General features: G+C 38.6%; 1 protein-coding gene across 4 annotated transcripts in view; it reads left to right on the plus strand.

Annotated features, from left to right (window-relative positions):
* The window catches only part of mcu (mitochondrial calcium uniporter), a 77,015-nt gene that overhangs the window by 34,481 nt on the left and 17,721 nt on the right, over positions 1-24,813 (plus strand). For 2 of the 4 annotated variants that reach the window (XM_054798372.1, XM_054798373.1), the window contains exon 3: positions 10,680-10,701. The exons of the other annotated variants lie outside the window; for them this stretch is intronic. In XM_054798372.1, the coding sequence (XP_054654347.1) occupies positions 10,680-10,701 (22 nt within the window). The remainder of the gene's footprint in view (positions 1-10,679; positions 10,702-24,813) is intronic. 4 annotated transcript variants of the gene reach the window in all.

Below are 24,813 nucleotides of genomic sequence, written 5' to 3' on the forward strand. Positions count from 1 at the left end.
AAAAAACAACTTGAGATGAGTTTGACAAGAACAACTTAGGTTGTAAACGCCGGCTGTAACTCAGAAAACACACATGGATGCTGGAGCATCCCCTACTCCATGAAAAACTGATTTTCTGGAGCATGTTTTGTTATCTGCTTATCCCCCAACAAACAAGTTAATTTTCAATTAATTTTCAGTTAATTTTGCGTCAAAACAAAATAACATTTATGAATACGAAATAGAAATATGTGTTTGAAATTTTGTCAGGCTGCTGTGCTTCTGCTGAAGTACAGTGGCTTCGCTGTTTCGTTGGTCTTTTTTAAGCAGCGTATGAACGTGCATTGTGGTCTGCGTCTTTGTGGCGTATTAGAGCATCTATCGGTGCTCTGATGTATGTGTCTGTTGTTGTATTTACTACTGCTACAAGTAGAGGGTGTTGCATACTCGAGAGTTGAAGACAGTGCAGCTCCACCTCGTCTCGTGTTTATGTACTTGTACGAGCATATTAGGAACCCGCAGTAGACAAAAAAACAAAACAAAAGGGGAACCCACAGTCGCTAACAGCCAGCTAAATATAGATCCACAACATTCCTTATTGGCTGTAGACCATTGTCAATCAATTTCCTTCATGCCGTTTCCTGTTGTGGTCAGTAGCCGCTAGCAAACTAGCTAACTGAGTGAGCTGCTTGCGAGCCGCCAATAAACAATAGGAGAAGAAGCAGCAGCTAACCAGCTAAATGAATCTTGGGTTCAAGGAGTAGGACGAGGAGGAGGACGACGGCAGGAGCAATGTTTTAACAAGGATACAAAAACGATACAGCTGAACGGCGCCAGGACGAGGCATGAATAAGTGAATAAGCGTGAGTCACTTCATAATTTCAAACAAAATTAGAACTTAGAGTGTTTAAACAAGAGAGAAATGTGAGAACATGTTAATGCAAGTCTGAGTGTATAAAGCACATTGTCAAACTCGTGCGATGGAAGGCCGAGACGCTGCATGTTTTCTCTCCAACCGGTTTCTTCAGCAGGTGATTTTAATTGATGAGCTCCTTCTCTCAAATTGAAGGTGTTGCTCATTAACATCACCTGCTTTAGTGACCGGCTGGAAAGAAAACCCGCATTGCCTCGGCCCTCCATGGCACGAGATAGACACCCCTGGTATAAAGTGTATTGTGAGGGGTTTTACAGCGTTAAAACATACATAATTGTAAACAAATAAAGTTAATAATAAGTTTGCGGATTTCAGTTATTGCGCTGAAGCAACCGCTGTAAGATCTAAGGGAGCATTTTTATTTGAATTATTATGTACTACATGGCTAACCTGTGTCATACCTTTCCATTAGAAAACTACTACAGTTAATAGTATGTTTTAGTGTCCAATTGGTTATGGAGCCTCCTACTGGCGCAGCAAGTAGCTCCTACTTTCTTAAACAACCATGTCAAAAGATTTGGTCAAATTAGTAGCAAAGAGAAGCTGCTAAGGAGATTCCTGATACTACTATAATTGGGTTAGGAACTGCCCAATGTATTATTAAACTTTGTCTGGGTCTTTTTTGCCCCACTTAAGATGTGTACCAAAAAATTAGGTCAGCTGACTGCTTGAAAATACCTATTGAGCATTTTTTTCCCCAGCTTGTCTTTTTTCCCTTCCTTCCTTGATCCTTGATGGGATGGGTATATTTCCAATATTTCAATGCCAGGATTCCCTGGGCTCAATAGGGAAGCATTGATTCAGGGCACAGGCAGTATGATGGAGCATGTGGTTAGCATGTCTGCCACACAGCTTGGGTGTGCTGGGTTTGAATCTCTGCTTGGACCTCTGTAGTTTGCATGTTGTCCCTGTGGGTTTTCTGCAGCTTTTTCCCACAGTTCAAAAACATGCATTTTACGTTAAGCGGTGACTCAAAATTGTGCATTTGTGTAAATGAGTGTGGATGGTCTATATGTGCCCTGTGATTGACTGGTGATAAGTCCAGGGTGTACCCCATCTGTTGCCCAAAGTCAGCAGTAGAATATGAATGAATGAATGAATGATTCAGAACATGCAGCATCACAACCACATCACAGTCCAGCTGACTGTGGGTGAAACCACTGCACCTACCTATGGCCCTCAAATCTGGACAGACAATTCACATGTTTATTGAAACCATGCTACAGCTAAAGTGTACACTAGGTCCCCAACTTACGAACACAATTGGTTCCAGACGACCGTTCTTATGTCGAATTGTTCTTAAGTAGGGGAACAGGTAATATTACCAATGATATAGGTACTACATGTACGTGTATACATATACATTATATGTGTAAGTATGTAAATATGAGTTTGGATGCAGTAGTAATATTAAACAAGGCTAAGTAATGAAAAAAAATAATAAAAATGATATAATAATGATAAATGTTATTTACCTTTGAAGAGGAGTGGTCCATACAGTCGTTGTGGTGGAGGAGGAGTTATTGAAATAAAGGACAAATGGTCGTCGTTGTTAGACTCTTCTAAAAGAGGTAGTGTTCTGTGGGTGGTGTAGAATTAAGCAAGCCTATTAACTCTTCATAAACTTTAATCACACGCTCTGTCCGGGTTATATAATTTAGCTTTCCATTTAGCGTTATTTCCCCAGCCTAACGCTTCCTCTGTTGGTCCCATTAGCAGTGTCACAGTGCCCTCTACTGGTCAAGCATGTACAGTAGCAGTATAAATACTGATTGAGCGACTACAAGGCAAAATAAAATATAGACCGGTCGGCTTGTGTTCGTATCCGCGAATGTTCGCTAGTCGGATGTTCGTAAGTTGGGGACCTAGTGTACTGTAATAAAAGTTACTGTGTTGACTGTGTTGTGTATTTTTGGATGGGCAGTGCAGTACAGTACAGTACAGTATCCTGGTGTGAATTTCCGCAAAGTAGGATTCCTTATTTATAAATCAAATATTTTTGTAGTTAGAGCATAGAAAACTAGTATACAACCTTCTAAATATGGGTTTTACCATTGATTAGAGACCTCAATACATGACATAACACCCCAAAAGTCACCTTTACACTCATATTACCTAATATAGCAGAAATAATCAGACAAACTTAGTCATTTAAGACATAAAAAAAACCTCATGCTCGTGTGTTGCAATAAATGTGTTCTGGACGTGTGAACAGGAAGTGATGTCGGGGGTTCAGAACTGAATTTTAGCTGGATTATGGCGACAACAGTAGCTGATGTTAATATTATTATGATTATGATTAGTGTTATGTTATTATTGTGCCTGTTGTGAGGTAATTCAAACCTGTAATAAAAGCCTGTTGTTCTGTCGATCAAACCTGTTGCTTGTGTTACTAGTGACACGTAGTGACCAGTGTAGACTACATTTCATCAACTTTTTGCTTTATATATTTATTTTAGTACATTTAGCTTTTTGCATTTATGCTTGAAATGCTCAATTTAGACCAAGAATATGTATTTTTTTTAAGTAGTAATAGGCCATAGTCATTGACGAAACAGCAATAATTTATTAATTAATACATTTTTTTAAAAACGTGAGAGTGAGGGCACAATGTTCGAACCATGAAGTGGCGAAGCACTACTGCGGGCACAAGATTAACAAGGGCCACTTCAATAAACACCACGATGTTTCTTGTCATATGAGCATGGCTATTTTACATGAGGCTGAACACTTTGGAAGTGTCTTGACTCCCAGAATCAAAAAGCATCAAAATCCGTTTGCTTTACGTGTATTTTTATCAACACTGTTAATGTAATATTCTCAGCAGACGTTTCTATATCAGTCTTCCGCCTCTCAGCACCGACACTTTGTCCTTTATCTCAATTTTCCATCAGATACCAACTCTTTATATTTGGTATCTGCACATATGAGCTTGCTTGTATCCAACCAAACAAATGCATTATATTGCAAAGGTAAACTCAAGGGCAAGTGTGCATATTCTTTTCGACAAGATAAGCCCTTGACCCACAAACCAGTTTGCATTGGATAAAAATGTTATAGTGAGAACAGAATATTTGTTCCTTGAGTGCTTACAGTGCTACTGCTGTGGATACGAGTACATTAGCTCATCTTTCTATTACAGTGGGCGAACGTTTGTGCTCAAGGGAGGTGAGCGTATGTTTAATGTGCTTTATTTGCACTTGTGCACATGTGTATTTTATGTCATTGGGCTATGAATTGTAGAAGGCGGGGACGGTGGGGGTGGTTGTACAATGAAAAATGTGCATGGGCTGCCTTCAGCCTGTGTTTACATTTGACTGGAGCGGGCTGTCCACAAAGACATTAGGGATGGTTGGTGAGTGAGAACAGAGGAAATGCTTTCATCTCCTGTTGGGAAGTAGAGAAGAAAAGTCTTATGTCACCCAGCCTACCCCTCATGGGCCTGTTACACAAGACTGTTTTTAAGTGAAAATGGATATAAACGGTGTCCGTTTGGCACCTCGTTTTTATGCCAGTGGCATTTGGAGGCCTGAAAAAGCAAACATTTGAAAATAGACCTCAACGTTTTGGAAAATTGCACCATTAATGGAAAACATTTGCATGCGTAGAAAGTACTTGAAATACCTCTACTGAAATTTTACATTTAGTACTCTGCTGATGTGTTCAGCAAAGTCATATTACTCATGTACGGTATGTTAAATTCTATACTAAGGATTTCCATTTGACAAAATTTCCTAAATTGAGAATTTGGGGGAAAATAGAAATTATAGATCATGAGCCGAGTTGCTGGGTATGATTTGAGTGCGCCCTAAATACCCGATCTGATGTTGATATCAGCAAAAAAAAAAGAAGAGTATCGAACCATATCTCAATCTAAAATTGCTGATATTGGCACTCTGATACAAGCAGTCAATTCCAGACCATGCACAAATTTCCTGTGGAGGCACACAGCCGGGGAAGTTTAATACAACAAACCTAATCGTGCATTGGAAGAAGCATCGCACGGGAAACTCCCACAGGACGACAAGAAGCCGTTAGCTTTAACAGTAAGGAGCCAGCCCTGTTGGTGATGAGTAATGTCTGGTTTGAAAGCTTATTTGAGCACCTCGAACCTTGCAGTATTATGTCTAACTTACATTGTGGATAAAACTATACTCCACATGCATAAAGTACGGTAAATGGGTGAGTTTTCCCTCATACCTACTGTTGCGGACTATTGTTCTTTGAGTAATACCAATTCATCAAGCCTTTTCTAACACGCCACAAAAAAAAGTACAGTCATTCCTTGCTACATCGCGGTTTGAATACCGCTCCCTCACTTCGTGGTTTTTCAAAAATTCATAAATTATCTCTGTTTCATGGTTGACTGTGGCCCTTTATTAGTTAATAATATTGAAATGCAAGTTATATGTAGTATTCTGGCCACTAGGCATCAGTAATGACACAAAACATTGATGAGAAATGACATTACAATCGTTGACTGCAAAATCGCGGTTCGATTGCTTTCATGAAAGCAATCAAATGTAAACACAGTTAAGTATTGGAGGAGTGTTGTGTTTTAAGCAGAATAATTTTTCTCATAGCGGACGTCATGCTGTTCTTCTTCAAGCCACAACAGCACCGCTTCTGATTCTAGTGAGGTATTGACTCCATTTTGCATGTGCCTCTGATTAATCAACTGTCAGTGGTACAAAACCGGCAGAATTTATTTTAATTTTTATTTAATTAGTTATAACACCCAACCTCATTCTAAACGCATGCTTACACCAACAAAAAAGCATTTGGATCGTTTTATTGTCTGCGTAAAATGTTTTCATTTTTACTTGGTTGTCATGTAATAACTCAATGCAAATCAGTCAACACACCCAAGTATCCCTCTCCCCTGTCACGTAACCTCCAGAGGGAGAGATGTTTGTTCAGGGAGGAGATACAGGAGGCTCAGATGGGAGTGTTTGCCTTGCCAGGGCTTGTTGTGGAAGGTGGACCAATCAGCTAAGCTGTAATATCATACATCAACCTGAACGAAGGTCAGTTCACCTTGCCATCATCAGCTCAAGTACACCAGCTGTACTGCATTGTTTTTTTCTTTTGTCTTTTTCTATTCCATCATCCTTCTCCATCACTGCATTAGTGCTGCGTAGACACTTGTCCTCCCCTTGGCAAAGGCATAGCCTCCCCATTCGTCCAGCCATTCTGGCCTTGTTCTTTGGCATCCATCAGTTTAGCTGCAGCTTCCTTAGAGACTTGCTAAACGCTCACACATTCATGCACACATGCTGCAACAGCATTCATGTACTCACATCAGCTCTTGCACAGAGGGGAGTGGCGGCAATGTGGAGAAGTTGTGAAATGATGAAGAGTAAAATTTAAATGAGGAAAGCACTTTTTGGTTCTGTAATGACACCACGTTGTGTTCCTATAATAATGCATTAATAACTTAGATAAAAGGGATACAAGGTGGTGCCTGGATGAGTGTGCACAAAGTACTTGAGCAAGAAGACGTTCAGTACTTAGCAGGCTCCTTGAAGTTGATAACTGACTCATGTCTTCCTCAAGATGGACTGGAGGCCTTTGTGGTTGGTTTCTTCCTGAAATTACGGTGCATCGCTATCATTATTTCAGAACTGTGCATACTGTAGGCTTGCATCATTTTGTGGAGGTATAATTGCATTTGTTGCTGAGCACGATTGATTTTTTTTTAGGTTAATGGTTTATGAAGACTGGCATAAGTGGAATTTGTTGCTATTAAGTTGACATATTGCACTGTCCAAACAGTACAGAGGTAGTGACTCCCTCTTTCCCCATTCCAGGTTTCTAGTGTGCATTTCTCCGCTCCTTTTATGGCAACAGCTTTGCGCACTGACAACTTATATTTTGATTGGCCATAAGCTATGTAGAGAGCACTGGAACTTGGAACTTTTTGACTCATGTCCCATTGGGGGTCAGATTTTTATTTTTCAAGTATTTATTTTATATGTTCTCACACAGTCACTTTATTTTGATACCATGACATTTATTATTATGTAGCTGTTGAATTAAAGCCCTGCCTATCTTTCTGGACTGCACTGGAAGTGGACACTTGGACTACTGATTATGTATACAAACAGTGAAGCCAAACCAACACCAATGATAAAAACCACAGTAAATAAGACCTATATAACACCATTATTTTTGTCTAAATATGGTACATTAGACGCCATGCACAGATCATTAATATGAAAAATGATTTCTGACAGTGGCCATTGGAGTAGTGTTGACCTGAATTGCATTTAAGCTTGTCTGACAATGTAACGTGTGTTTCTTTGCTGGCGGGTAGTTGTTTACTTATGTTTCATGTACCGTAAAGCACCGTGTATAAACTGCACCCGTGTAATAACCGCACCCCCGTGTTCAGGCTCACGGCGGGGGAAAAAAAATTGTTAGTTCATAAATGCTTGCCAACTCTTTCATGTCAAATCAACATGCGTAAAGGTACTAAGCAATTTCAAAAAGAAGAATAAAGAAGAAATCTGAACTTCGGCTAGAACTAGATCTTTATTATTATGGCTAAGCACAGATTAATAATAATAATAATAATAATAATAATAATAAATCAAAATAAAGAAATTTGCAATTTTCAGAGATGTTTTGATATCTTATTTTTCACTGCTTCTCTTTTTCTCTATTATTATTTTATTGCATTGCTTCAGTGTGAACTTGAATAAACTCCAACGTTGTATTTTACTGCGATGTTTTAATGGAAGCTTAGGTTAGCTTCAGTGTATATAGAGATCGTTTCACTGTGTGAAAATACAGACAGCCGTCAGATAAGTTAGTTGCATACACTAGCATTTTCAACAACTGTACAGCAGAGGGCGCTAAAGTCAAAGCAACTGTCTGACCCACAGACGGCTATTCTAAAATGGACTTCTCGTCAATTTCTGCATCTGGTCACAGACCTGTCATCGTGTATAAACCGCACCCCGATTTTTTCTTACCAGTGGAAAAAAAGTGCGTTTTTTACACGGTGCTTTACGGTACTTTATGTTGCATGTAGTTGTTTCAGAGATTTCTGCACTTAAGACCTGCCATGGAAATTCATCCAAGGAAGCTAAAGAAAAAGTGCCCTTTTACATGCTCACTTTCAGATGAGGTTTCCGTCCACAATAGGCCTAAATTTACTCTAATCCTGAAATCGGTACTGGCATTAGAGGACAGCATTACTAAGACAGAAGTGGCCTGGCCACTGAAATGTTTCTGGTTCTGTCCCTCAGTCCTATCGAAGTATCTCTGAGCAAAATATTGAACTGAGTTGAATTAAAGTGGATCTTAATGTTTTTCAATATACCGTTTACTTTCCTTCCAAGACAGTGGAATGTGTGAATGTGTCACTATGGCAACATTTAAAAAAACATTTGAGTATCCTAAATGTAGAAAGGTGCTGTGCAAATACTGCCTTTTGTATTGCCTGGTGGTGTTATACTAAAGAAGGTGCGTGTAGTACGTATATCTCAAGCAGAGCTTAGAATGTTATCCTGACAAAAATGCCAAAAGATTGATGGGACTTTTTTGCTGGCAAAAGGTTCCTTTTCATTGATCTGCGCAGTGCTTTCCTGGGGGAGGAGTGAGCTAAATCTGTTCTTTCTGACAGTTGTATTTTCTGTTTTTGTCATATCTGGCTGGGAAGGTAAACAGGATAAATGGCATGAAATTGATGTTTAATATTTCTGGAAATTAGTTTTATACTTCATACCAGGCATGTCCAAACTTTTTCCACCGAGGGCCGCATAATGATCAAATCAAAGAATGCGGGGGGCCACTTTGATATTTGTGTGTTGTTTTTTTTTTTATTTTGTAAAAAGGATAGTAAAAAACTTTATACACACGTAAAGACAAAGCTCTGTTTTATTATTAGTTATTACTATCAACATTACAGCTTCTTCTCGTTACATTTAGCCTATTTGCTCTATTTTTCCTATTTTTTCATGTTTTTATTTTTATTTCTACAATGTGCCGCAGGCCAATAAAAAAACAGCTGTAGGCTGTATTTTGGACGCCCTGGCCCTGCTATATACTTTTGAATACACCGTGTTTAATGTTGTAAGCAAAATAATTATATAAGGTGATTTTTGTTGATGTTTTTTCAACTGATCAGTCTTTTATAGCCAAACTGTTCCATGACCATGTTGTTATACTGGTTTTGTATCATTGAGCTTCAAATAAAAATTGATTATTCCATCATGTCACACGGATCAGTAACACTTGACGGCTTAGAAAAGCTTACAATGGCCTGTAAAGCTGAGATACCATTACGATGTCTAATGATGTTATTGATCCATTGTGTTGCTTGTGTGTGTGGGTGTGTGTGTTTCTGTGATAGTATTTTCATGGCTATCCACAGGGCTCAGTTTACATTTTCCGGCTGTGGTTTTGAAAAGGGAAGGGACACTAGGCGTGGAGGGGTAAATACTGTACAAGTCTTGAATTTGCTTCAAAACATGTTTACTTCCACCAATAAGCAGTCTACACAGAAATGCAACATTCAGCTTTTTTATCCCGATTACGGGTAAACTAACTCAGAGGTAAGATGCCTATCCATTCCCTGTTAGCAGGTAGTTATGTAGGAAAACATTCAGCTGTTGGACTTTTGTCCTGAACTCCACTATAGATGTGTTTTCTACACTGTCATTTGTGAAACTATTAGTTCATGATTAATTGGAAAATGTATCCATTGCCGAAATGTTTGCAATATGTTGCCTATGACTTTGGCTGCATTGTATTTTGCATAATCATTTTCATTTCCAGCATATCTGTAACGTTTGATAGCTAATGCTAACTGGACGTACTACATGAATTGACTGACATGCTACTCAGGTTATGTACAGAACTATTGAGGAATTGTTTTTATATTGCCGTATTGAATTGAATTGTAAATAATTGAATGATATCAGCTATTTTGGTTACTTGTAAACTGTGAAATATCAATCATTACAGAGTGTCTCATGACACCCTGTTCACAAGATGAGACGATACACGAGATTGGGTCTATTTGGACGAAACGAGATTTAACATTACTTTTAAGAAAAGTATAATCAAAAATATGCCAAAAAATATAATGACATATTGCAATCTACTAATTGAATTTCTACTACATTACCTTGCATTGCTCCTCACGAGGCTACACTCGTCTGCAATCTGTGTGTGTGTGTGTGAGATAAAAGGGCTCACTCTGTCCATGCCATTGTTCTACGGAACAAATGCGCCAAGGTGTTGAAACCAATACACAGAGTGAATTCTCTTCCTGCCTGTTTGGAGGCGGGAGATGAGGAAAACAGACACACATGCACATGTTGACGTCGGAAAAATTATCAAGTTCATTTTTATTTATTGTGTGAATAATTTATTTATTATCGTCCCTGGCCTAGTGCCCAAGAGACAGTTTTCTTTTTCTGAACGAGAAATCTTGTCATGTTTTAATCTCGCAAGATCTTGTGACACCCCTACTAAATATATATATTCCCTGGTGTAAGAAGTAGATCTTTGGGACTTGGTCATTTTAAAAGTAGCTCCCAGGCTGAAAAAGTGTGAGCACCCCTGATTTAAAGTAATTATTCTGAAAATATGGAATGAAACAATCCAGTTGTGTTTTGTATAATGCTGAGTTGTTTGATTTTTGTAAGCAATTGCATCATCTATTAAAATAAACACAAAAGATGTTAATGTACTGAAATCATTTTCCTGGGAATTAAACACAACTATTTCTGCCTTTCTATTCTTCCCTCCGTAGAGTTTGCAAATTGGACGTGTTGGTAAGTTCAGTATATTTAAGAAGCCAATTTCAATGATTTCTATTTTAGATCTTAACCTCTTGTTCTGATCAGTAGAATGTAGTATGACCTATTTTCACGGTTGGTTTCATGTTAATCCCTCTATTATACAAATGTCTGTGTATATTAATAGTATGTATTATGTGGAAAATACTTTTATTTGAAGCAATAACACCATTTATTCCATATAATACTAATTTCCTTGGCAATCTTTTAAGCAAATTATTTCCCTAACTCTTTAACTGCATTACTGCTTTCCCTTGATAACAAGATGACATTGTGTCTTTAGGAATAAAACATACTATATGCTTGCAGGCTGTCTTTTCAGTTATGATAAGTAATTGTGTGAATGCTTAGACTCGGGCATCTACATTAATTCTTTTGTTTTTATATATTTTTCAATTTAGTTATCATTCCTCAGCTCATTTTTAATCTTGCTCATTTTTAGTGATGCCTTCACTCAACATAATTAAACTCAACACAGAACAAAGTGTTCTGCTTCCTCCGACAGATGAGCTATTTCTTTACTTAGACCAGTGGTCAAAGAATATAATACTGCGGGGGCCTCCCTAATATCTTAAAAGCATATTTTTTTGGTGTTTTCTCTCTCACTGTAAGAACTAAAAATCAGCTCATTTGCTTTGCAGTTTTGAAAAAAGATGTTTCGTGAGTTTTCTCAAAGTGCTGCGCCTCCCTTGAAGTATTCTAGTGTCACACTTGGAAAACCGCAGTCTTAGACTGAACACTTCTTTGTTTAAAAAAGTTTTCGGTTTTTCTGTAAGAAGAATTTTGAGTTATGGGAGTAAAGTATCTCAGCTAGACTTGACTCATGCATGTTTTCTGAAACATTTTTCAGTTTTTAAAATAATTAAATACAATTTTAGACCCATTTTTAGATATGTTTTCAGCATTGCCGTATAAGAGGATCAAACAACACTATTAACTGTTTTTCAAACAAAATGCCATTGTTACGAGCCACACAGTCTTAGGCAGCCTTGACACCTAAAGTCTGGTTTGTTTTGACTTGTTGGCTCATGAGAGCTCTGATTCATACTCAAGTTCAGTAAAATTCCCCTTCTGCGGCACACTTGTGACAGATCAGATGATGCACACGTACATGTACAATTACAGTGGAACCTTGGTTAGCGTCATTAATTGTAGGTCTGTAACTGAAGGACTGTAACCAAAACGGATGCTAACCAAATCAATTGTTTCCATAAGAAATAATGTAAATAGAATTCATCTGTTCCAAAAAGCCCAAAATGTTTTACAATTATAGTTTGACATGCATAAAACAATTAGAAATGCATATAAATACATTTAAATGATGAACGAAAGGATCAATGAACATTTTAAGGTTATTTTTACCTTCACTCAAGACGTGATTCTTGATGTGCTGTCCCCAAAGACAGAATGTGGCAGCGAGCTCAACCACCACCGCCTTCCTGTTTTGATATGAGTTGTTTCTTGAATTCAATAGTGTTTCTCACCTCAGAAATATAAACCAAAATTGAGCCAAAGAAAGTTGCAAGTGCCGGCGTTTTGATAAAGACTGTTGAGAAACACTGTTGAATTCAAGGAACAGAAGGATGGTATCTGTTACTCCTTTTCTACTTGGTGTTGTTGCTGGATTAAGTTCAAGGCCGGGGTGGGACCGTGGTTCCTGCGAACTGACCCATTTTCCATATCCCGGGGAGCCGTGTCATTAAGTCACAGGGGTTATGCCTCCGATCAGGAAATTTCAAGTGTTGACCATTTTTTAATCAAAACACAAACCATATAGTCTTTGACACTGCACATTATTTACATGTAAAAATATAAATGTCCAAAAATATAAAAATTAAGGTGCAGGCTGGAGGGGAGGATGATCTATTTTATCACCATCGTTTTCTGACAGAAAGATACAAACATATTAAACCAGAACACAGTTGCACAATAAATGTTACTTCTTACATTCCTATAGCTTAACAATGAAACTAGTTTGTTGCTGTACGCACAAATGAGAAGGGGAGTGTGGCGATCACTTGCTATTGTCTAATGAGGGGAGGCTTTCGACAATTGGACAATAGCAAGCTAGCATGCTAACGTTAACAGCAGGCTAGTATTTATACCCCAAACTACCCAACACTAACTGAGGTTCCACTGTACATACAATTACTGTGACAGGATCACTCCTTTGCAGTTATTGGTAACTGATATTATTGATAACACCTTCCATAATAGAAAATACAGAGAAAGACTTGCAATAAGCCACAAAGTCAAAGTATGTGGTAAGTCTGCTTGCACACGAGCACGTGCATCACGCCCAAGCCCAGTGTAGTTAAAATGGCCCAGTGTGTGTACGCATGGTTTTCCAAAACACATAAGGGGGGAGATGTGTTTGACGACCTCTCTAATGAACTCCAATTTCATCGTTATGCAGATCACATCCTCCAGAGGGCATATTTATCCAATGTAAGTGTTAAAATAAGAAATGTATGTATATTATTTGGCAACAGAGTCTGCCAGCATTCCTGTTATGCGTCTTAAAACGCACAGTTTGCGATCATTTTAGTGTGGCTATATTTTTACAAGCAGCACTGCACACGGCATTAATACCAAACTTAGTGCTAAAACAACATGATTCCCTAGAGATGTAGTAGTATCCACACTACATGTTTTAGGTCAAATAATATCTGCTTTTGCTTCAAAGGTGCAATCAATTCTGGTGAGGCCCCGGTATGTCTGGCAACATACCAGGAGGGATGCTGTAGGAACTGAAACAGGGGGATCAACTGAAGCTTTTCAACCTCTAACTTGTTCTAATTACAGCCCCTGGAGACTAACTCAGCGTCCACATTAATACCAATGGTTTCGGAAAGGAAGGGGTGCCAAAATCATCTGTGGGCAGGAAACACGGAATGTTGCATCCCAAAGCTGAGCTCATTGGTCATCATCCAAGTTTGATGGGTGCCAAGAGGAACAACAGTAGAGTAGGCTTGATTGGTCGTAGTAGTCAAGAGTTAAGAAGAGACCAATCCAAACTGGAAAGAACTGCCAGGAAAGGTGACAACTTGTGCTGCATACTAATGGTGAAAATGTAGATACAGCAAATGGATGTAGTCGAGCAGTGAAGGCAATGACTTTGTTCTGAGGATTACGGAGGCTTACTTGCTCAATTTGAGGTCACTGTGTCATTTAGGGAGCATGAAAGGGCAACAATGAGAGGAAGCACTTGAATTGAGATTAGACAAAGAAAGAGGGTGAATTTAATAATCAAGCCGAGGAGTTGGATCCAGCACTAATCTCAGTTGACTTTATTAGCCATTTTCTAGCATTATCAATCCTTTCTGCCTCCCCTTGTGTGGTCTGTGTGCCGTGTTTGTCATCAATCCTGGAGCTGGCAGAGCTAGAACCAACATGTCACACTCCCAGACACACAGAAAGCAATGAGATACTACCGAGGACCCTTTAGAGGTCTGCTTATTTGACTGCTACATCCATTCTCCAAACCCTGCAGGTGGGTAGAATTATAGATTTAGAGATGCTGGTCCACTTTTCTGTGTGTCTGTGTGAGTAAGCAGGTGTCTTCCTGTACTTGCTGGGACATTAGAAGCATTTTGTTTCAAATGTGACAATAACAATAGGTTATTCTGTTGGTAATTTATAGAAAAATGTCCACTTTTTTCTTCTTTCTGGAATTCAGCATGTCTAAAAGTGATTATGACAAGGGAGCTGCACACAGAAAATTCACCCAATTGAAGTAAAATGGCCCCGTTTTTTATTTTAATGACCACTGGGTATCATTATCCTTTGCCAAGAACAATTGATACCTAAATGTACCGTAATATCCGGTGTATAAACGGCTACTTTTCTCTTGGAACTCTGAACCCTGTGGTTTATACAGCAGTGCGGCTAATTTATGGCTAAGTTTTAATCTCGTGACATCTCCTTTACTTCAGAACAACTACTAATTGTTTAAATACTGTGGTCGCAGGTAAGTGACAGAACGGTAGCTCTTTCTTTGACAGGAGCCAATCACGAGCCATCAGTGCACTCACAACAAGCTTGTCAATCCATTGGAAATTGCAGGAGGTTATTATATATAATAGTATAACAATATGGTCTGAATCACGGTATCATCTTACAACGAACACTAAACTCATCACACAATAACTTAACACTCAAAAGGTACACCTGAGAAATATACAAAGATGTACCAAAATTAGTTTAAAATGAAAAAAAAAACTCTTTAAAGTATTCCTGTAATGCATTGCATCTGAGCAACACATTCATTGGGGCGCTGCAATGACCTCCGCCTCCCTCTGGACTCCGGCCTCCTGTGGCTCCCTCTGGTGGACAGAGGCAGCATTGCAGCACCATCCATCCATTTTGTATGCTGCTTTTCCTCCAACGAAATGCTTTGCTCAGACGAAATGCATTACGGGAAAACTTTAAAATGTCGGGGTCTTTTTTTCATTTTAAACTTGTATTGATGCCTTTGTATATTTATTAGGTATACTTTTTTAAGTGTTAAGTTGCTGTGTGATGAATTTAGTGTTCTATGTCAAATGACAACGTACTGTAAGTCAGACTGTTATATTTAGTAATGAAACCCTGAATTTCCAATGGGTTGACAAGCTTGTCGTGTTTTTTTTTTTTTATAGCTCACGATGGGCTGCTGTCAAGTAAAGAGCTGCCTGGTCCTCAGGGACTAGTGTGCGCCACAATATGCCATTTTATGACGTGGACATGTGTGGCTTATAGTCTGGTGCGTCTTATATATGAACAAATATTTTTTTCCCTCTAAATTTAGTGGGTGTGGCTTATACACCGGCGTGGTTTATACACTGGACTTTACGGTAAATCAAAAAGTGAATTTTGAAAATTGCTGTTTTTATGTTGTTTTCGGAGTGTTGTGAATTGTAACATGAAGCATTCAATGTAAACTGCATGTTCAAAATAAATTAAACCATAATCAAACCGGAGTCTTTTACAATCGCAATACATTACATTGAAATAAACCCCGTCTTCTTTACAGAAATACAGCTGCATACAAATACTTCAACTCTGTGTACTGCAAATGTATGATTAATTACGAATGGAAGACAGCCACACTTGGCAAATCATAGCGCTAGCTGGTGAGGTAATATTGCTAATGAGCCAACATGGTTTGGTTTGGTTTGGTTTGGTTTAGTTTATTTGAACATGAAGGTTACAATGGAATACATCTCGTGAATCATTCTTTGACAGTTCCACATGTCCAAAAGGAGTAGGAAGAAGCAAAGCTTATTTAATCCTACCCCCCATCCATTCTACATCTAGTACAGTACATGTAGTTCACTTCCTGGATTCCATGTCATGTTTTCAGTGATAGTCAGGATAACACATAATAGATAACGGTGAGATAGCCCTCCCCCCAAAAAAAGAAAGAACATTAATAATAATAATAATAATAATGACCTTTTTTTTTTTTTTTTTTTAAGCACAACAAAGAAAATTATAAAAATAAATAAATAAATAAATAAATAAATAAAAATAAATAAATAAAAAATAAAATTTAATTAAATAAATAAAAAATAAAATAAAATAAAATAAAATAAAATAGAAAAAAAAAATAAAATAAAATAAAATAAAATAACAAACCTGACAGAACAATCAGGACTCTTCTGCCTTGTATTTAGCAAACATCAACTGCTTGTATTGTTTTTTGAATTTGCTCATCTCTGTACATTGTTTGAGTTCTTTACTCAATCCGTTCCATAATTTAATTCCACACACGGAAATGCTGTGGGTTTTCAGCGTTGTTCTCGCATATAAATGTTTTAGGTTTAGTTTTCCTCTAAGATCATATTTCTCCTCTCTAATTGAGAAATACTTGATTAGATTTTTGGGTAACGAGTTATTATTAACTTTATACATTATTCTAGCGGTTTGAAAGTGTACTAAATCTGCGAATTTTAATATCTGTGATTTTAAAAATAAAGGGTTTGTATGTTCTCTATACTTGGCATTATGAATTATCCTCACAGATCTTTTTTGCAGTACAGTGAGTGAGTGAAGATTGCTTTTGTAATTATTTCCCCATATCTCCACACAATACGTTAGATATGGTAATACTAAGGAACAGTACAGAGTGTGGAGTGATTTTTGATCAAGAACATATTTTGCTTTATTCAATATAGAGATATTTCTCGCCACCTTTTGTTGTATATATTTAATATGAGATTTCCAACTCATTTTTTCATCTATTATAACCCCAAGGAATTTATATTCTTCCACTTTTTCAATATCCGTTCCATTAATTTGTATTTGGTCGTACGTGTCCTTTCTACTATTACCAAATAGCATTATTTTAGTTTTACTTAAATTCAGAGAACATGAACATGGTAGCCAGATGGCAACACACTTAAAGTGAGCAAAATGTTTCAGCTAAATTGGTCTTAAATAGGGCAATAAAGCAATGGTTTAGTTAAGATATGTGACTAAAATCTAAACTAAACGAACCTGTCTTCCAGTTGTGCTGCCTTTGTGACAGTTTTGTCGGGCTATAAGAGAGCTAATGAGCTAAGTTAGCGTCCTTCGCTTTGCTTGACAGTTGCTCACTTGTGCATTTTGATTTATATCCAACTACTAGATTTTTTACATCCACAAGATCTTAAGTCAATCTATAGCCATGTATTAGTTTTATGCTAAGGAAAATTAGAGGAACATTTAATCGAAACTGCTGCATGAAGTAGCTAATTATATTTCATAACTGTGTTGTTGAATCAATTGCATTGACTGCATGTAAACGTAGCCACTTTGATACCACTGTGATTTCACATAGAAAAACCAAAAAACATGATAGAAAACAAATATAGGTAATCACCAGGCTATGTTGTGAGGTGTATTATTTGTGATCTTGCATGTTACAGAAAGCTTTGAATCACTTGACTATCTCTTGGCAGGTAAAGCTTCACCAGAGCCAAGCACCCTCCTTCCACATTATGTCCTCTCACTGAAACCTCTTGCTTTCAGGTTAAAGGAGCAGCTGGTCACTCAGGTGGGAACCATGTAGTGGGAACCATGTGGTGGTCCCCAAGCTCTCCAGAAATATAGATTGCATTTTTGGTAAAATCCTTGCGCTTTCCATGCATCAGGGATGTGAAAGCTTACAGTCTGATCAGCATTGATTTATTGTCATAGTTGTCTAAGATGCCCACATTTAAAAACTGTCATTGAGTAAGAGGTTACCAACCCGTTGCTGTCACATGACCAGAAGTGAGCTTTGACGACAAGCCAACATAATATCTGTACATTTCGAGTGTCATGACTCACCACAGTCGGCATTCTCCCGATATTTACTTGTCTTATACTCCCAAAATGACGCACATATAAGTCCGCTTTGTCATAAGTCTAGGCGAGCCTTGGAAAGTGGAAGACGACGGACTTACGGGCATAAGTCCTTTCTTCTTCTATAGTATGGCTTGTCACGTGGTTCCATCTGCATGTCTGTTCACAGTGCCACACGTAGATATGCCTTGTGTATTACATTGTTTTCACTCCGTTCCTATCTGGATGTAACTATTTACTAATCCGGGACAGTGTGGATGCAAAAATGCCACAAAAAAAAAAAAAAAAACATCTCAGGAGCATTCCCATGTGGACAGAGCCTTAATTTGTGGTAGAAGGGCAATGCCTCGCTTCAAATCAGTTTCTTTCTTGTGCGATATGAAAGACCTTTATTGCTTAGACTGTGTCAATAATTTGTGTTGAGTTATTTAATTTATGATTGTTTCATCCTCTGTTGCATCATGAATCGTCTGACTGCTGTCAGTGGCCAATTGTATCACGTCAGGAGTCACATTATGCGTATCTTACGCATCGTATCATTGGCAAATGATGGTGATGCACATTCTGTCCATACTATATATCCTAGGAATATGTGTTAAATTAAACATATGCAGCCACTTCCACAGTGTCTGGTCCAGTCTGTGTCAGTTAATTAGAACTCTTCCAGCTGCATGCCATGCCCTGTCCATGTGGACTAGAGCAAAATAAAACTCTAGAGAGAGCTGCTGACACAGTCCAGAAGGCAGAGAGCAGTAATTCCATGGAGTCCGATTTCCCGGCGTCTCCTCCTCTCTGTTTAGCACAAAGTGATGTAATCAGACATCTACTGAGGCTGATTGATAGCTAAACTCTTCGGTTGTATGATCCTGGGTGGAGGATGAGTGCATGGGTCATCCATTGTCAGAGGAAAGAGGCTTCCATGTGGAGGAATACTGTCAATGTTTCCTCAAAAGTAACATTCCCAGGATCTGCGCCATAAATAACAGCTGCTGCCTTGGGAGGAATTCATTGCCTTAACTGGAATGATGCAGTCCGCCCTGGAAGTTACCCTTACACGCACATTAATCGCAGACACACAAACACCAGGAATATTAACGTTAACATACCCTACAAAAACATTTTCTGACATTTTACGTCAACTAGTATGTTAAGCTAAAGTAGAGTATTGTGGGAAATAATTAGGTTCTTAATTGTTAAATCATTTATTATCATTCATTGCTATATCTTTATGCACCATTTCCTTTAAAGACTTAGTAGGATGAAGAACAAAAATAGTGGACTGTAAATCGTTGAGAACCCAGGATTTCTAGGGTTATTTGAGAAAAGTTTTACTTTATTAATTTCATGAAAAAAATCCTATAAAATATATGCCCCTTCATTGTTTTGAAGTGGTCATGTTGTTGGCAGATAACAGAGTTGGAACATACTGTTGTTAAATTTGTGTATAAATTGCTACTAAATCTTTAAGAATGCTATTTGGACATTTGTACCAGTAACCAGTTATGGTTATTCATGTAGCTGAATTGTGATGGATAGTTTAAATGTATCTATTTAGATTTCTACAGACACAGTTTTAAAAATAAGTTTATGTCAGGCTTTGAAAGTGAGGTGAGAGATGAAGCAGCTTAAGCAATGGGAAAAGTAGGACATCTTAGACCCCTCAGCATCACAGATAAGAGAAGCTGGTGATAACTTAACACTAATGTGAGTTTTAATAACACTCATCACGGACCTCCCCAGAGAATCCAAATGTGATGTCTTTTTTTTGCTACAGGACACTTACACATTGTGTTCTTTTCTCATACATAGGTAATGCATTTTCATTCAACAGGATGACCCAAAGCCTAAAATTTCTAAAAAGCTCTGTAGAAAGTATTTTTATTGATTGCCAAAAGCAGCACCAGTAATGTGCTCACAGAAGCCCTTCAGAGAAGTTGGCAGTACAATCGACCCTCACTACATTGCGGTTTGAACATTGCTCCCTCACTCTATTGCAGTTTTTCAAAAATTAACCACTGTTTCGTGGTTGACTATGGCCTATTATTAGTCAAAAATATTGAAAGACAAGTTACATGTAGTATCCGGTCACTCGGCATTAGTAATGTTACACTGATGAGACATGACATTATGTTACGTTACCTTCACAATGCATGGAGTCAGCCAAGGCATGGCATAATAGAGTAAGGACAAGTTCTCCTCCCATTCCGTGTGGAATCGGTAAGTTTTTGCCTTTTTACTTTGTCCCTTCCCACTCCGTTTAAGACTCCCTAAGTTGAGAATAAGTAAATTGGAGAGGCTAACTAGTTAGCTCGGTAGCTTGCTATGGTAGCGGCTTAGTCCCTCCAATGATCCCGTAGCCTGCACATTAGCAATGTGGTGTAAACAAAAAATAATAGGAGTGTAAAGGTGACTATAGGGGTGTTATTTAATGTCTACATGGCTCTAATAATGTTAAAAAACATATTTAGAGCCATGTAGATTTTCTGTGCTCTATGTAAATATTCCATTTATTAATATTGAATCCTACTTTGTGGAAATTCTCGGTTGGGTCTGGAACGAATTAAATGAGGGACGACTGTACATCCAACTGGATTGCAGACCATGTGTAACCAACCACACCAGCCAAGGATTTCCACATCCAGCATGTTCACCTCCAAGATTGTCTGAGACCAGCCATCTGGATAGCTGCTGCAACAATCGGTTTGCATAACCAAATCATTTTTGCACAAACTGTCAGAAACCGCTTCAGGGAAGCTCATCTGAATGTCCTCATTGGGGGTTTCGACCGGTCTGCAGTTTGTCATCGTAACCAACTTGAGTTGGCAAATGCTGACATTCGATGCCATCTGGCATTTTGGAGAGGTGGCTGGATAGGGTTGGGTATCGTTTAAATAAGGTATTATCTGATACCGGTGCCAAATCAGTGCTTTTGATCCAATGCCCATTGTTGTGCCATTCATCCATGACCATGACCTCATTGTTCAAGCATGATAATGCACGGCCCCATGTTGGAAATCTTTGTACACCAATCCTGCAAGTTGAAAACATCCCAGTTGTTACTTGGCCAGCATACTCACCGGACATGTCACCCATTGAGCATGTTTGCGATGCTCTGGATCGGCATATACAGCAATGTGTTTTAGTTCCTTCCAATATCCAGCAACTTTGCACAGCCATTGAAGAGGAGTGGACCAACATTCCACTGGCCACAATCAACAACCTGATCAACTCTATGCAAAGGAGAGGTGTTGCACTGCGTGAGGCAAATGGTGGTCACACTAGATACTGACTGGTTTCAAAATGGTATTTTCATAGTGAGAATACACTTAAATGAAGGCTTTATTTTTTAATCTTATATCTTCCTTATTTTTATTTTTCTTTATTTTTATTTGCGTGCCCTTAGTTTTGTTATCGCTGCTAGTTTCATGTTGCACCACTGCACCAAAGAAAATTTGTGAAACATTTCACTGACACTGATTCTCATTCTGATAATCACACTGTCACAATTGCTGCGCTGCTACATGTCACACTCAACTAATGTGATGGCTGGATATTCTTAGATATCAGTTGACTCATCACAGCATTTGCCCTTGTAACATTGTTGGAGATTGCTGGGTACCCAAACTTAGAAGAGCATTAATATTATCGGCTAGCATTTGTGCTTTTAACTAATCCAATTGCATGTGTTTTGAACTGTCGTCAAAATAGGCCTTTCTCACTAGGCTGACAAATATTCAATACCAGTCCGTCATAAGTAGACACTTTTGACACTTTTGAATTGCCTGGCAAGGTGGATAAAATGCTCTCTCCAATAAGTACATTTTTTATTTTTACCGAAAATGTATTCTCACATTTACGTAGTGCAACAATAAGGACAACTAATAGTGGGCAGAACTGTACATGCATGGTGTTAAGACCACTGATAATGGTGGGAAGATGGTAAAGCACGCATAATAAAGCTCAAACAGTGCTTATTCAGCAACATTGATTGGGATACAAGGTGCCTGCTGTGAAGAGGCTGCAGGCTTGCCGGATCACCCGAAGATTAGTGCCCGACTGACAGAATACTGAGTATGTGCAGCATGCATGTGCAGGGCAGGATTTCCGTATGGCTTTGAAAGTCAGCCAGGTTTTGAGGAAAACTGATGAAAGAGTAGAATGAAGAAGCGTGGAGATGTTGCTTCGTCCTTGCTCTCTAGCATTTCTGAAGGCTGCGTGTTTTGCATGATTCGCAATGCAATGACCACGGACACAAGCAGCAAGTGCCATCTGGCGATTGAGCGATCATAAAAGGGTCATATCGTGCCTGTGTGTAATGACCACCCACTCCCATATTTCAATATGCATTGTACACGTAGTGTATACTGAAAGGACATTATGTATGCCATTTATTTCCGCTATGCGCTGATCTCAAAAGAAGCCAGAGGACAACAGAAATAGCATGTTGGAAAGAGTTCTTGAAAAATCAGCCACACATGCTTCAATGGAGCACCGGCTATTTTCAGTGCTGAAGCTTGCTGTTTAATAATGCAGCAGATTCCCAGGTGAGGGAGGTGTATGCAGGGGTGCCACCAGGAATTCTGGGACCCATGACAGGAAAAAAATCACTGTGGGCCCCCCCTGTTTATTTATTATTTTTATAATTACCTATTTTGTGGGGCCCCTGTCCGTCAGGAGCCCTTGGAATTGACCTAACCTCCCAAAAAGGTGGTGTCCCTTGTCGTATATACATATGACGGTTGCCAAAAGGTTATAGAAACTGTTTAATGTACAGCTGGGAATTTATCCTGTATCCTGTGGATTATGCAAGGGATGAGCTGACATCAATTAATCAACGCATATCCACAGTCTGAAAGGCAATTTATCAAAATGGGATTAAAGATTAAGTGGGGTTTATTTGTTTGTTGTAACCACTTTGGCATTTTTTTATGTTGGAGTTAGCCTGTAAACTCTGCATTGCATAGGAGAAATCAGTTTGGCATTGTCTTATGTTTGATATGCAGTGTTCCCTCGTTTATCGGGGGTTCCTAAAATAGCCCACAAAAAGTGAAATCCGTGAAGTAGCCAACTTAATTTTTTTACAATTATTATATCTGTTTTAAGCCTGTAAAACCCCTCACAATACACTTTATTCGCTTTTCTCAGACAGGCATTAGCATTTTCTCGCTTTTCTCTCTTGTTTAAACACTCTCAAAGTTCTAGTTAAAGTTAAATTATTATTATTATTATTATTATTATTATTATTATTATTATTATTATTATTATTACATTATTAAATGGTCCACAGCCAATTAGGACACAGAACACAATGGGCGTGTTCTCCCTTAGCCAAAAAGGACTATTGTGGCTCTATATTTAGCCGCCTATTGGCTACTGTGGGTTGCTAATGTGCTTGCACAGGCACGTAAACACATACTGAGACGAGGTAGAGCTGCACATGTAGCTCGCTCTAATACACCACAAGGACGCAGAACACAATGCGCATTCATACGCTGTAAAAAAAAAAAAAAAAAAAAAAAAAAGCAAAATTATACTTTAAAAAATCCGCAAAACCGCGAATCCGCGAAAGGTGGACCGTGATGTAGCGAGGGAACACTGTATTGCGGTTTGTAACAGTTTACTCGGCATGTGAGAGACAGTGTTATACTGTTGCGTTAAAAGAATAGGACAGGAGATTCCATTATCCGTCAGTGGCTCTCAGCTTTTTCATTATTACATAAGTTTGGCTGTGATAACTGTTGCACTTTGCTTTCTTCTCTAGCAAGTACCATGTGGCTGTTTTATCTAGAATGGAGAATTTAGGAGAGACTTACTGCTGCAGATTGGTTTTGTGTCCAGTCGCAATGTTTTAACCCCTGCAGCATGGTGGTGTAGCTTGCAAGTTCCCTGGAGGTGGGGAGTACAGACATGGATAAAATTGCTGATGCATTTTAATATGAAGGAAGATAAACCCATGAAATTGACAAAAGTCTATCCATCCTCTATGCCGCTTATCCTCACTAGGGTCGTGGGTATGTGGGAGTGTATCCCAGCTGACTTCGAGGTGGCGGGGTACACCAAAAGTAATAATAATTAATAAATTAATTTAAAAAAAAACAGGAAGTCATTCTCCTTGTTAGCTCCATGACCGGGCCCTAATTACTTAAAATTAACTAATGAAAATCAGACGTTGCTTTTGAATTGTGGGCCAACGGTTATTTTCAAAAACAAATTAATCAAACTAGCCCAGGCAAAACAGATGGCACCCGTATCCCAATATTTAGTGACATTTTTGTAACTCTCAGTGAGACTTACGCACGTGACGGGTATTTTTGGCCTCTTCTCATGACCGAACAGCTCCAGCTGTTTCAAACTGGAGACTGGAGCTTATTATTTTGTTGGAAGACCCCCTGACTAGGATTTCTGGCAATGGGCAGAACATTTGTTCCAGAATGCCTTGATAGTCTTGTGATATAATTGCATCCTGCACAGATTCAAACCACTGTGTGCCGAATGCAATAAAGCAACTAAGCCTCCTCCATGTTTCATAGTCAGTAGTGTTCGTTTCTCTGTATGCTTCATTGATGCATAAGTAAACACCGAGATAATGTGATTTGCTAAAAAGCTCCAGCTTTGTTTCCAGTATGCGTTGACCGTTATGTGCTATTCATTCTTCAAGGCAGGGTTGTTTTTCCACTGAGGGCCGCATCCAGAAAAATTGAAGGATGCGGGGGACCACTTTGAAACATTTTGTGCATTAAAGATGCTAAAACCAATCGAGGGTAGGACAATGTATGTTAA

The sequence above is a fragment of the Dunckerocampus dactyliophorus genome, chromosome 14 (assembly GCF_027744805.1).
Source record: "Dunckerocampus dactyliophorus isolate RoL2022-P2 chromosome 14, RoL_Ddac_1.1, whole genome shotgun sequence".
Classification (NCBI taxonomy): Eukaryota; Metazoa; Chordata; class Actinopteri; order Syngnathiformes; family Syngnathidae; genus Dunckerocampus; species Dunckerocampus dactyliophorus.